We start from the raw sequence: 13,443 nt of genomic DNA, 5'->3' as shown, positions 1-13,443 counted from the left end.
CCTCTGGGTATTAGAGGTGGGTATAAATAGGGATCTAAGGTGATTATAGTCTGGACATTCAGTTGGCTTCGTTGCTTGTATCCTCCTATATCATGGTCATATTTAACTGTGTCCAGAAGATTTGATTAACACTGTGTCCGACACACCATTTTACTTTTTTTACTTATTGGCTTGCTAGTTGCATTTTTAGGGGCATATCTTGTTGCTGGGGTGGGGGTGACGGGGGGGTAGTATTTAATGAAACTGAGATTTTACATCAATAGACGTTTTTAGCCATGCTAGCACTGTGGCTCTATGAATGGCAATGTTGGCTGGTCAGTTATGAAATTTGTTCCGACATCTGTGGTCCCCAAAGGATGAATACTACTGATGTTGGTGTTCCCCTGACTACAGTCTAAACTTTAGTAGTTTTAGTGTGGTATACATATCACCATGGCCGTTGGGATGTGCGTGCCTGTCTCTTAGTCTGAGAAAAGGCCTATGGTGAACAAAATTGGTTTAATTTCAGGTTGGAAGCAGCACATTGTGATTAAAATGTTACGGATCAGATAGACATGTATTTTTTAATGTGTATGCAAATAGTTTTAATTTTTTCTGAAAATACGTAGGCCTAACGGGCAGGCTTCATTGAACATTTAACATATGCGAGTGGCTACTGCATGGGCTCATAGCTAATGCATACCTGACAATAATAACATAGCTAAAATGGTTTTCTCCTCTTCTACATTTAAAACATACATCTGCTAATAACTGTCTATGTTTACACATAGCACTTGGACTTATTTTTTGTAGTTGTTTAATGTCTGATCAGTTCATGTGGTGTTTCCTATTGATAAAGCAGCAGTTATTTTAAGACACTGTTCATCATTGACCCACACATAAAGTGGGAATGCTGCATCTTATTTTGTGACTGCTTGCTGCTGCCGGATCGCAAATAGTTTGTAGTGAGCCGATTGCTTGGTGCTCAGAAATGCTGTTTGCAGCATTCTTAAGAACCGCTCGTTCGATCGACTTCATGATGAACGCTGCACTCCCTGTGGTCCTCAGCAATACACCCACCAGGTGTCAAGTCGATCGGTGAAAGTTTCTCAGCCAGATCGAAGGACAAACATGTGACATATACAAATACAGAAATTCCTTCCTTTAGATTATCAGTGGACAATTGGATGGATTACTATCAAATCTGGCACAAACATTCATGTCCCCCTCATGATGTATTGGCACAACTTCGGGTATCTTCTGGCTTTTTTTCCTTGTCCCATCATCAGGTCAAAATATCAAGTCAAGTCAAAGTCAAATAATTTATACAACCAGCAAAACTAATGACATTCCCATCGGTCTCATCTGGACTTTGTGTTTAGTGCTAATTCACAAATGTTATCATACTAACACGCTTAACCAAGAGGCAAACTCTTGGCCTTTTTTACTGTGTTTGAATCTTTTGTCATCTTTTCAGAGGACAAAGTGAAAAGCAGCTGATTGTGTAAGCCGCCCCGCCTCTTTTCTCTCTCATGTACAAACAAAAGCAAAGATACATTTTTATCATCAGGGAGATCAAGTTTCCAGATGGTTCACAAAGTCAGCATGGAAGCAATTCATTCAGCAGTTACATGTGTGACATTTGATTTAGAAAGTAAACCAAAGGATTTACTAACAAGCCTTGTAGCGGTTTTTGGCAAAGGAAATTAAATTTGAGTTCCGTTGTTGATAGGGGCGGTAACATTCAATAACCTTATATTTATAGTATTATAGCTATTCATTTTCAAATGAAAATATTGTTTGATTTTTTGAGATGTATATCCCTTTTTAGTCACAATAATCTGTAGCATACATAGTATAGCATGTAGTACACATGTACAGGCGGCGCAACTGAAGAGCCCATCAGTATTCAGTCCAGCATCAATAAGAAGGCAGCTCCCTCTGTCTGCCTGGACATCAGGAAAAACTGGAGTGGAACGAGAGCCTCCATCCTTTCTGCTCCATCTCACAGCCACTGCTGCATGTCTGCAGTTCATTCCTTCATCACCACCCATCACAATATGTCTCCCCCTCTCCGCTCCTCTCTGCCTTGCTTGTCCGTCTCTCTCGCTGCCCCCCCCCCCGGCCGTTTTCTCCCCCTGTCTTCACCACGCTGTCACCAGGAGGCTTGTGGCAAGAGGCTTGATGGTTACATAACCACTGCAGCAGCGCTCGGGACGCTGTGTTAAATCACAACTCAGTGTGTGTGTGTGTGTGTGTGTGTGTGTGTGTGTTTATAGGTGTGCCTATTCTGAAATGTATGTTTCAGCATGACATCCATTCAATAGTGTCTGTCTGTCTTCTCTTCTTGTCTCTCTGTTTGTTTCCAGCTTTCTGAGATCTCTCACTGTTTACTTGAAGAGGAATTTTATATTTCCGCAAAGTGCCCATGGATCAATAGGATAGTTGCATGTACATAAGTGGACGGAGCTGTATTAGCCTTCCCATTGTAGAGTGACATCACTCCAGAAACACATGAGATAACTTTACGGTTTTGTTTCCAAGTTTGTATTTTATGATTTATAATTTTAGCACGCTAACATTTGCTAATTAGCAAAATATCGCACAATTCTCCTGATGATTTGACCTGATGATGGCGCTAGAGGAAAATTCTAACAGCAAAGTTATTACAGTTCATCTTAATAGAAAAATTGATATCTGTGCAGAACGTCATGGCAATCCATCCAGTATTTGTTGAGAAATTTCACTCAAAATCACAAATATAAACCGCATGGTAACGTCAGTATCACTTAATCACTAAAGTCAGTGAGATTCATCCTTTGAGGACCATGTCTAATGGCGATTCATTCTTTATTTGTTGAAATATATCAGTGTGGTCCAAAGTAATGGGCCGACTGACCGAGTGACATTGAATATAACTTAAACCTCTGGATCCCTGGACGCCTGATACCTTACGCTTCCTTCTTCAATACTATCTAGGAATTTAATCTTCAAGTAGGCTGTATGAAAGATGACAAATACTCTACTGCAACATGAACCCTTCATAGACCTGATTGGACAAATATACGCCACCCCCAATATATGCTGTCAGTGATGCTTCTGACATCTGTTTTGGATATGTTGTCAAATTTCTCCTATGAAGTTATGTGCGCACAGTGTCTTTTTTGTAGTAATAGTTGTAAACAAGGTTGGAGAGTCACTGAGTCATGTCATGATGACTATAGCTCACTGATTGATCTGACTGAGGGACTCATTCAATTCTTAGTAGATGTTTTTTCATTTTCTTGCTGCTAGTTAAAGCAGGTATGACTACTATTAAATCATATACTCACATTCTATTTCAGAGGTATTGATTTTTACAGCAGCGCGATTAACCGCCAACGGAAAATCTTCCTTTTGCATGAAGACATGGGGTTACAATAAGGGAGGATAGAGGCGATGTGAGAGAGATGGTGTGCAGAGCAGGAAACAACAATACAGAGGGACATAAAGTATTTAATTCAAACCTCCAGGTTCTATTTATTTGTCTCAGGAGCATCACAGACTTAATAGAATCATTTTAAGTGTGATATTTTATGTTTTAGCTATGTAATGGCGATGTTGGTTGGTCAGTCGGACCACTGCTTTTACACAACTATTGGATAGACTGCCATGAAATTTGGTACATTCACGGTCCCAAGCGGATAAATAATACTGATTTGGTGACCAACAGCACCAGCAGCTGGTTGACATTTTTGTTTTGTTATGAAATTTGTCAGCAGTTTTCAGATGTATTTGCTTGAAACTCTGTACAGATGATTATGTCCCCCTCAGGATGAATTGTAACGACCTTGGTGATCCTCTAACCTTTAATCAAGCATATTCATCAATCACAATCACAAAACTTAGGACATTCCCATCAGCCTCAAATCAAGGTTTTAGTATCTTATTATCAATGTCATTGATTTATTAATAATTATTGTATTATTACTCAGTTATGGCCACTATCACGTACTCAGATGTCCTGATTAGAGATATTTTTCCTTCCTTAACAGGCGTTTTATCTTCTATTGTCACATTGATTGACAGGCTAATTTTCTTTGTTTATATTTAGTTGCCAATGTATACTCTATAAGCTTATTTCACGGTGCCAGGCCATTACCTCATCTGACATTGGATAGTCCTTGTACCAAACCAGATATCAGAGATTTAACCAGAGTACAAAATGTTTTATGGGCTGTCAGATGACAGGCAGTATGGTGTGTCAGCATCCACTCTGCTCACTCCCTACCAGCTCCATATGACCTGTAGCTGACCATGAACTCTGACCTCCCTGTGGGGTGGGGTAGGATAAAGGGAACATTTCCCAACAGAAATCAATGTAGTGTAATATTAATGATGCCGGAGTCTTTTTTTGTTATTTATATCGCAGTGCTGATGAATTATTGTGTGGTCTGTTGTTCTGGGAGCTGAGCACACCTGGCTGACTCACACAGTTACACAAAATAGATATTGATTAAAAATGGGCAACACAAAAAGGAAGACCCCATCCCCAACACACACATACACACACACACACACAAACTGATGCAGGCAGTTCTTGTGCAGTGACCCAGACCACCTCTAGAGACGTTCATGATCAGATAGCTGAGTCATCCTGCGCATGTTTGCTTGAAATCACACAGCTAGCCTGCACAGGCAAAGGCCTCCATGGACTGGGTCGCTACATTACAATATCTGGCAGCTGCAATCAAATAGAGACAATACAAATCTGAATTCATTGTGTGTGTGATTCATAGCTGTAAAATGCTGCCAAGATATAATGCATCAGTATTAATAATGAAATTTATCGTAATGTATCAGTCATATGGGAAAACGTTTTCAGTACTATAACTTTTAATACTATATTTTGCCTATAATACCTGTGTACTTTAACTTTAGTTAAATGTATTTTGAGTATAAGTACTTTTATATTTAAGGAGCTGAGAACAGCGGGTCAGAGTTTTCACTTCCAAAAAAATTCACCAACACATATTTTATAGACTCGTAACCATTTTGTGCATACCTTCCTGACCTCAGACTCCTGACAGTTTTGCCAGGGCTACTAGCAGCCTCACGTTTTGGTTTTGTAGGGAAACATCTCAACAACTATTGGATGGATTGCCATTATATATGATGGAGCATTTGAGCCGTCTTTCAAATTTGTAATCTATTGCCATCATCAGTAGGATTGGGCATCCAAATTACAACCAATTCATCAAGAAATTTGAATTTTGATTCAATCTTATCGATTCCTAAACAAATTTCACTCAAGCTTGTTTCAAATAAACGGTGTAATGCAAACAAAATATATCTACCATGCTCTGGCTGTCTGTCTGTCCCTATACTCATGCACAAGTTGAATGAATGCATGTTTTCCTGTCTCCTAATGCATTTGTCTTAATGAATGCTCCATGGACCACAGTAAGCATTACATAATTCAGCTGGTTTAAAGGTTAACAGCACTGATTGCAGAAAATGAGCTCACACAGGTACAGAAAAGCAGAGCAGGTATTTAGTGAGCCACACTGTATACAAATGTGTATAATATCAAGGCAAATAGAATTATGCACATAACTGCTTATGCTATCATTAAACATTTATTGACTAGTTGACTTGGAAAAACAGTTTTGATCCCTCCTCTCAAAGGATCTGATAGCAGAATCGGAATCAATCAATTAATTATCAATAATTACAATTTGCCCAAAATGAAAAATGATTTATGGCCAAATTCCAGCAAACGCCATGACGTTCTTGTCAGGCTCAGCTGTGTCAGCCTTAGCTGTTAGCACATGTTAGAATGCTAACATGCTAACTTAAAATGTCTTTAGGTCAAAGCACCAAGTAACCCCTCACCGAGCCATTTCCATGGCTGTAGATCTTTCTTGCTTACATTTAAGCGGTTAGATGATGGGGGACGGAGAGAAGATGAGGGCTGTTTTCCCCCCCTAGATTCTGTTGCAGACTGCCCGTCTGGATCAACATGTCAGTTCAGATTTGGCTCTCCTGCTCTACGCCCCAGCGAGCAGCAAAGAGGACTCACTGCACTACACATTCAGCTGATAAATAACAACAGAAGACCGCCTTCACCCTCAGCCCTCCCTGGTTTTCCTTTACTTCCTCTCTGTCTCTATCTCTACTGCTCTGCCTCTCTCTATCTAGCTCTGATAACTGCATATCTTTGAACGAGTCTCCCCTCTTCCGTACCCTGTCCCTCTCTCTTTTGGTATGCGGTCCCGCCTCACAATTTCCCCTTTTTGTGTGCGTGGTGCACGAGCCTACTCAAGGACATCCCACGGTACGACCGTGGGATAGCTGGCTGACACCGTGCTGCCGAACCAGCCTCGTTGCTGCTGTCTAGAGCATCGTCACATGGCCGGCTTAATGATGGCCTCGGCTGTTACGGCGTGTGTGAAGTCTGCGCAAGGCAGCTCTGTCTCCTGGCAACATCCAACAGCCTGCTTATTCTGTGCTGCGCCGTGAGATGAATCACATCTCTGTCCTGATGTGTTCAGCTGCCGCTCTGGCCCTATGGCTCTCTCTCTGTTCCACTCGGGAACAGTCTGCCCGTCTGACCAGCTCCACGCTACGTCCCGCACCTTCTCCCAGCCTTCGTCCCTCCTCTTCTCCCTCACCTCTACCCTGTCACATCCCTCCCTGCCTCCATCTCAATCTTCATCTCGCCTCCCCTCCTCCTCTCCTCCCTGCTGCTGTTTCGCCCTGTCACTCTCGCCTTGCTCATATCTCAATGAGAGACCTCCCTCTGTCTGTCTCCTTGTGCGTCCTTTTCCTCAGTCGGTACGAGAGAGGACACGCTGCGCCTATCAAACAGAATCCACAGACAACCAAAATGCATCGTGAACCAACTGTGTATCAACACATCAGCTGAGGGCTTTCGGGAGTTACTTCTCAAAATGTTTGGCATGCCACATTCATTTTAAGATAGCTGATGTTTCCCTTACATTGCTAGAGAGGAACTACTATGGTCAGCAAATTGTCTTCTTTGAATTCCTGTTGTCTAATCAGTCAGGAGATAGTGGGCTTGGTAATGTGCTGGAGTAAAGTTAGTTCATCTCTCTGAAATCTTCTTACTGTAACAAGCTTACATGGTTGTTGTGGTTCCCATTCAGTGCTTTAAAAGGCTAGTCAACACTGGACCTTGTGGCTGTGTCGGGAACATTTGTCTCGCCCAGATCCGGGCTCTTCTCTTCTCTTTTACTCTCTTAAGAGTGTTCATTTATTAATCAGGTACCTGCAGTATTTGGTTGCATCATGCTGCTGTGAGCCCAGTCACTGGAGTGCAGTGCTATACTGTACAAGCAGTGCATTTGTGATGAAACTGAACTCCTCATCTATACCATCTCTGTCACCAATGCAACCGATACTGCATGTGTCCCTCTGCATAAACAAACTACGCTATCCTATCAGTATACGATGTCATAATTATGGTTTCACGTCAACGTCACTTTCCTCTCTCCACTTTTCGTCTCACTGTCTGTTTCACTCGTCCTATTCGCTCCTTCTTCCTATGTAGCACCCTCCCCCTCTAAAGCTATTCAAGTGGCACACTGCAGGATTATCCCTCAGCCTCTGAGACATGCTGGTTTGGTCAGACTTATCGTCCTCTCTGGGTTCACTTTGGCCACAGAGGTCAAAGCTGCAAAAATAGAATTTGCAACACAACCGCAACCATTGATTCCAAGTAGCGATTGTAAAGAATATATTTGGATTGCAAATTGGAGCCTGTCTTTTAAAGGAGTTGTTTTTGACTTCAAATTTCAGGATTGTTTTTTTTTTTTTCTTTTTTTAAATGATGGAGCCAACCATGGTAAGTGACTCTGCAGAGGAGTGTTCAGTTACTTACAAATGTTCAAAAGTTTGAATTGTAGTGCTGTGTCAGCTTCAGACAGCAATACCGCCTCTGCAATCACAACAGACTCCTAAAAGACTTTAAATCACAAACAGGATTGCTTTGACAGCCGCAAGTGTTTTGGTCAGTGAGTGGGTTGTTCACAGTTCCAGAATGAAAGATAGGTCCAAAAGGACAAATGGGCTTTTGTACAGACCAGCTGTTATTTCAAAGTATGCAATGTTTGGTTTTTGTCTTTGCGTATCTATGGGCATATTTCATTATTCCTCAATGAATTATTCTATAATGTTTGTTTTGCTGAAGGCTGAGTAATATTAGAAACACTACTCCGTCGTCATTATGACTTCCTTACCAGTTGATACACTGGCAAATCAGAGGTGTGTTCACAGTCATTGTGGTGGATTGACCTCAATAACTGTAGTATAAGCCCTTCTCCACAATGTTTACCACTCCCATCCCCCCCCCCCCCCCCCCACCTTTATGTATGTCAAGGGAGTCACAACAATCTCCCACAATAGATCAAAACTGTGACCTAAGGTTGAATATCATGTCCATAATGTCCTTTTCACCTTCATCAACATGCACACATGACTATCCAAATTATACATGCTACAGAATTACTTGACTACGGTTTAGTTCTTTAAGAAAGCGTGTTGACCGCTTTCTGGGAATTATCACGTTAAACCAAATGCTATATAATTTTATTATATTATTATTTTACATGTGTGAACTAAGCTTCTGGTTTTGTTGTGAGCCGGGATTCTGGCATCACGCCGGAGCTTAACTGGCTTTGATGGCGCTAGGTGTTGTAGTCACGGATGTAGAAGCTAATTGGAGAATTCAACTGATGGACAAGTTGCTGGACCAATGCCGTTTGTTTGTCGGTGAGATTAAGACATGCTGCTATAGGGCTGCTTAGCTGCATGAGGCCTTCAGAGTCGACTTTTTTTTTTATGTCACATGGCTTTCAGTGTAGTTCTTCAGCACAAATTTCCTTATCAACACATCTTTTATCTATAAGGTATGGATTTGTGGACTATGGTGTCTTAAACTTATTTTTATGGTCTTGTGTGCATTTGCAGAGGAGAGACCCTCAGACTAATGTCACCAAGTGGAAGCACTGTTATCATCAAAGTACCAGAGCAGCAAATATGCCTTTGGGAATTATTATTGTTTAGTAAATGCATACAGAGATGAATAAAATGAATATGAGCTCATTTATTTCAATAATACGCTGTCACTTATCATTATAACTGGTGTTAATATTAATATAAGCTTATTATTGGTCCCTTGTTCAAACATGTACATATGTGGTACAGACTGACAGATTGCCAAGAGAATATCATCCTCAATGGTGAATTCAACTGGAGAGGGTTGATTTTTAAAGGAATAGTTCAACATTTCAGGAAATACTCTTGCTAAGAGTTAGATGAGAACGTCACATCACTCATGTAACTATGAAGCTACAGCCACCAGCTTAACCAAGCGTAAAGACAAACCACAACTTGTTGTTTTTACACTTTGGATTTAGCACAAATTAAACAAACAAGATATAACATGTTACTTGGTGAGCTTTACAGGTGCTGGTGGGCAGATTTTGTTAGCTCTAAACAGATGCAGGCTAGCTAGTTTCCACTGTTTTCAGGCTTTGTGCTAAGATAAGCTAAGCTAAGCTAAGCAGCTACCAGCTGCAGCTTCATATTTACTGTAAAGACTTGAGAATCTCCTGAAACTGAGGAGGGAAACAAGTAAATGCATTTACCACGACATCAAATTAGTCCTTTACATTCATGTCATGAAGTGTCTTCATTTATGCCAAGAATGCATTCTTGAATGTGTTGGACAGAGTGGGAGGGAGGCCCCTTGGTGTTGTGTGGACTGGCAGAAAAGGGTTGTGTTCCCATTTTGAAGAAGATGATTACTGAGGATGTGTCCAAATCATATGGGGTCACACATTCTGGGGAAAGTGCTGCAGGGAACCAAATGTGTATGTGTGTATTCAGTCAAAAACATTTGTCATAGATTTAACCATTTATTGCAACACATTGAAATAGAGTTTTGCTTATTGCTGATGGCTCCACTCTTTGGATGCTCCCCAGATTAGCTAAGCCAAAACAGGGAGTGCAATGCAGAAACCCCACCGGGTACACGAGACTTGGTCCAAAAAAAAAGACATGAATATTAGGTTAACATTTAAGCCATGTAGGACGGATGGAGGAGGCAAAGCTTTGTGTGTGGCACTATATGTGTAGCAGGGATCAGTGTAGGAGGGACTGATAAAGAATACTGATTTAATCAGCGGTAAGTCAGCTGATAGCTGATTGCAGCGCGGATGTATGACTCCATGTCTTGAATGAACTAATGTAAAGCTTCATTCATGTGAACATTGATTTTCTATACTTTGGCTACACTGCACTTTATAGATAATGATAGAGATCAATAGGCCTGGAGGCTGTCGGTCAACTTTTGGATTCACAAAACGTGCAATATCCTCTGTGAATTCTCAAGAAAAATGTTTTCTTTAGAAAGAAACAGCACAATTATATCAACCCCAGAAGGTATGATAGAAGAGTACAGTGCACAGAAACGTTGCTTTTATTCTTTTATTCTCCGAGACATGGAGAACGCTTTTCAGAAAAAAATAAAGGATGAACTACAAGAAAACCACTTTGTTGCTGATCCCAGTGCAGCTGAAAAGCACAAGTTGTCTCTGCTTCAAACCCTAACAGTAAAAGTGCTAAATCGTGGAATACTCTTTTGGTATGTTTTGTTGTGCGCTCCTGTCTGAAAGCCTCGACTGTTCAGAATTCCACAGACTGGTGTGATGGCTGGTGGCAGTAACCAAGCCTTTTTAATAAAAGACAGCTTGGCTAAATCAGTCAATGCTCTGTAGAAACACTGACTGAGCAGGAATAGATTGCCTGTTCTGCAGCTGAAACCAGAACCAATCGCAATGGGTACAAATGTTCCCCTGATAACATTTTGATGAGTAGACCCCCGGTGAAAACACCGAATTTGTTGCAGGAGCTGATACTAAAAATACGCTCCCTTCAAAAGCTGACCTTGTAGTATGAAGACTCTTATTTTTCTCACAAGGACAATTATGTTGTTATATTGTGTATAAGGAAAGTGAGGGCAGGCCAGTTCACATAGAGCCTAATGCAGAAAGTCATTTTTCATGACTCATTCCAGGGATGAGGGATGTTGCAGGAATTAATTTGCACTTGACTGCAGGAGGAAGTTGAAAGATTAAACATGGAGGGCACTGGTAATATCTGAACAAAATATTTCTTGTGATGCAGCAGAGTGTAGAGACTCACGAGTCATCCTTCATCCGCATTGACCTCTATCAAGCACCCTACACTAACACTTAAATTGGACTGTGCTTACTAAGAATCAGTGTGCTCTTATTAACATTTTCAAGTCTTTATCATTTTAATTAAAAGCTATAATAAAGTTGCGTTTTGCACTGTTGGACCATGTGCAGCATTAGATAAGAACCACAACCGACTGCATTTAATTGTTCCGACTAAGAAAGCTTGTCAGACAAGGAACATTATCAACAGAAGCTCATTAGTATGAGGCATATACAGTATATTTTATTGTCATATTGGTTGTTGCAGTCCAATGAAGAGCTCTTTCTGTCAAAAGGAAAAGCCATTAGTCATGTGAGCAAAATGGATTAGGCTTCAAACAGAGTTCAATACCAATATAGCATCCGGCAGTCTCTTCTGTTTTAACCATGGTGGGAAGATATCGACCAGCCGTCAAACAAATAAATATAAATCACCTTAAACGCTGGAGGAAATTCAGCAGGAGCTGCGTTCTGTAGGGTTTGCGAAGTAATAGGCGATTACACCACATCGTTAAAGGACTTCTATAGGTGTGAAAATAGCCGTGTTGATCTTGTTTCAGTGTATTTGTTTCCATTCTTTTTAAAGGGTTGCAATTCTTTTTTTCCACTTGAATTTAATCAGAAAACATATTTTAATGAACAATTTAGGAGAAAATTGTTTCACAGGTCTTCATTTTTTGCTATTAGTGCAAAACAAGATATTTAATAAAGATTTCATCTATATGACAAAATATAAAAAGTGAGACAGAGAAGGATGACACACAGAACGTACTATGAAGCCTTCACTTGCAAAATGATAAAAACAGATTGGACAGAAAAAGGGAACCAAAAGCAAAAATATATTAATAAAGGTGATACAAGAACAATGGGGGCAATTCCAGGTGTATTCTTGGCTGCCATACCATCGCATGTGTACATCTCTGTGTGTGTTTGTGTGTCGTTCAACTATCTCTCAGATGAACTGTGTTAATAGAAGGAGTGTTTGCACTGTACTGAAAGGATTCAGGGTCAGAGCTGTGTGATGGCAGAGATGCTCCACTCTCTCTGCTGTCTTTTCTAGGACACGCCAATATAAGATGCCCCTTCTCATTCCTCCGGGCACGGCTCTGTATGCATGGCGAAGGGGACTATTTTTATCTCATTATTATAAACGTCTCAAATAGAAACCCTCACTCTGAAAGGTTGCTAGTTGCCAGGGAAAATTGCTACATTGCTTTTCCTCTCTGCTACTCTGAGGCTCACTTCTAATGTCTCCTCCTGCACTCTGCTCTACTGCTTTGTTTCTGCACGTTTGTAGCGTTGCCGTCTCACATTGTTGTTTCCTTTTGTCTCTTTCAGTGCATGAGGAACCCAGCTCTGCTGCAGAGGACAGGTTTAGTCATTAGAGTACTTTGCCACATCCAGGAAAATGTCTGGCTCCTACGATGAATGTGCAGGTGCTGACGACACCATGGACAGCTTCTGGGAGGTACAGACACATCGTCATGTCTGCTCTGATGATTTTTTCAATCAAGCCCTCACCCTCTCTTTGTCTTGTATTGATCTGGCTTCTGAAGCAAGTCACCAGTGAAAGCTTGAAAATGAGATTAGTGCTCTGCGTTTTTGCAGGGAAATTAGTCTGAGAAGGTGTACCGATGCACTTTGAGGCATACTGAGGCTCAGGACGGAGGGACACATCTCTTAATGCTGTTATCCACATTTGAGGCATTAAAAAACACAGAACCAATAATTCAAGCATGACTTTACACATTATAGCAATAGTTTGATGTTTTTGGGGAATGAATACACCTACTCTGTTTCTTGCCAAGAGTTAAACGAGAGAAGATTGATACCGCTCTCAAATCTATCTTGTTTTTACACCTTATGCCAAATTACGCTAACCAGCTGCCGACTGCAGCTTCATATTTGACAGACTTATGTGAGAGTGCTATCAATACTCTCATCCTTCTATCGGAAAGAAAGTGAATAAGTGCATTTCCCAAAATACTAACAAACTATTGCTTTGAATTAAGCTTCTTAAAGATTACACATTTAGGGATTCCTTCACCTCATTCACTTTCATGTTTAAAATTTTCATGTGAATGGAAAGTTATAGTGTCTGTATTTCTGGTCACAGTGCTAAGAAATAATCACATTTAGTTAAGAATACACAAACTATAACTATTCTTTGGTGTTATCTATAATACATAGTTGCCTGTAGCAGTGTCTGTATAGCATAGAC

General features: G+C 40.7%; 1 protein-coding gene across 1 annotated transcript in view; it reads left to right on the top strand.

Annotated features, from left to right (window-relative positions):
- The window catches only part of pacsin1a (protein kinase C and casein kinase substrate in neurons 1a), a 31,465-nt gene that overhangs the window by 8,063 nt on the left and 9,959 nt on the right, over nucleotides 1-13,443 (top strand). The window contains exon 3 of the mRNA XM_070839763.1: nucleotides 12,561-12,690. Within this exon, the coding sequence (XP_070695864.1) occupies nucleotides 12,631-12,690 (60 nt within the window). The 5' untranslated portion in view covers nucleotides 12,561-12,630. The remainder of the gene's footprint in view (nucleotides 1-12,560; nucleotides 12,691-13,443) is intronic.

This window comes from Pempheris klunzingeri, chromosome 11 (assembly GCF_042242105.1).
Source record: "Pempheris klunzingeri isolate RE-2024b chromosome 11, fPemKlu1.hap1, whole genome shotgun sequence".
In the NCBI taxonomy this organism is placed as follows: Eukaryota; Metazoa; Chordata; class Actinopteri; order Acropomatiformes; family Pempheridae; genus Pempheris; species Pempheris klunzingeri.
The sequence above is the reverse complement of the archived record's forward strand: the minus strand, read 5'-3'. Positions and strand labels throughout refer to the sequence as shown.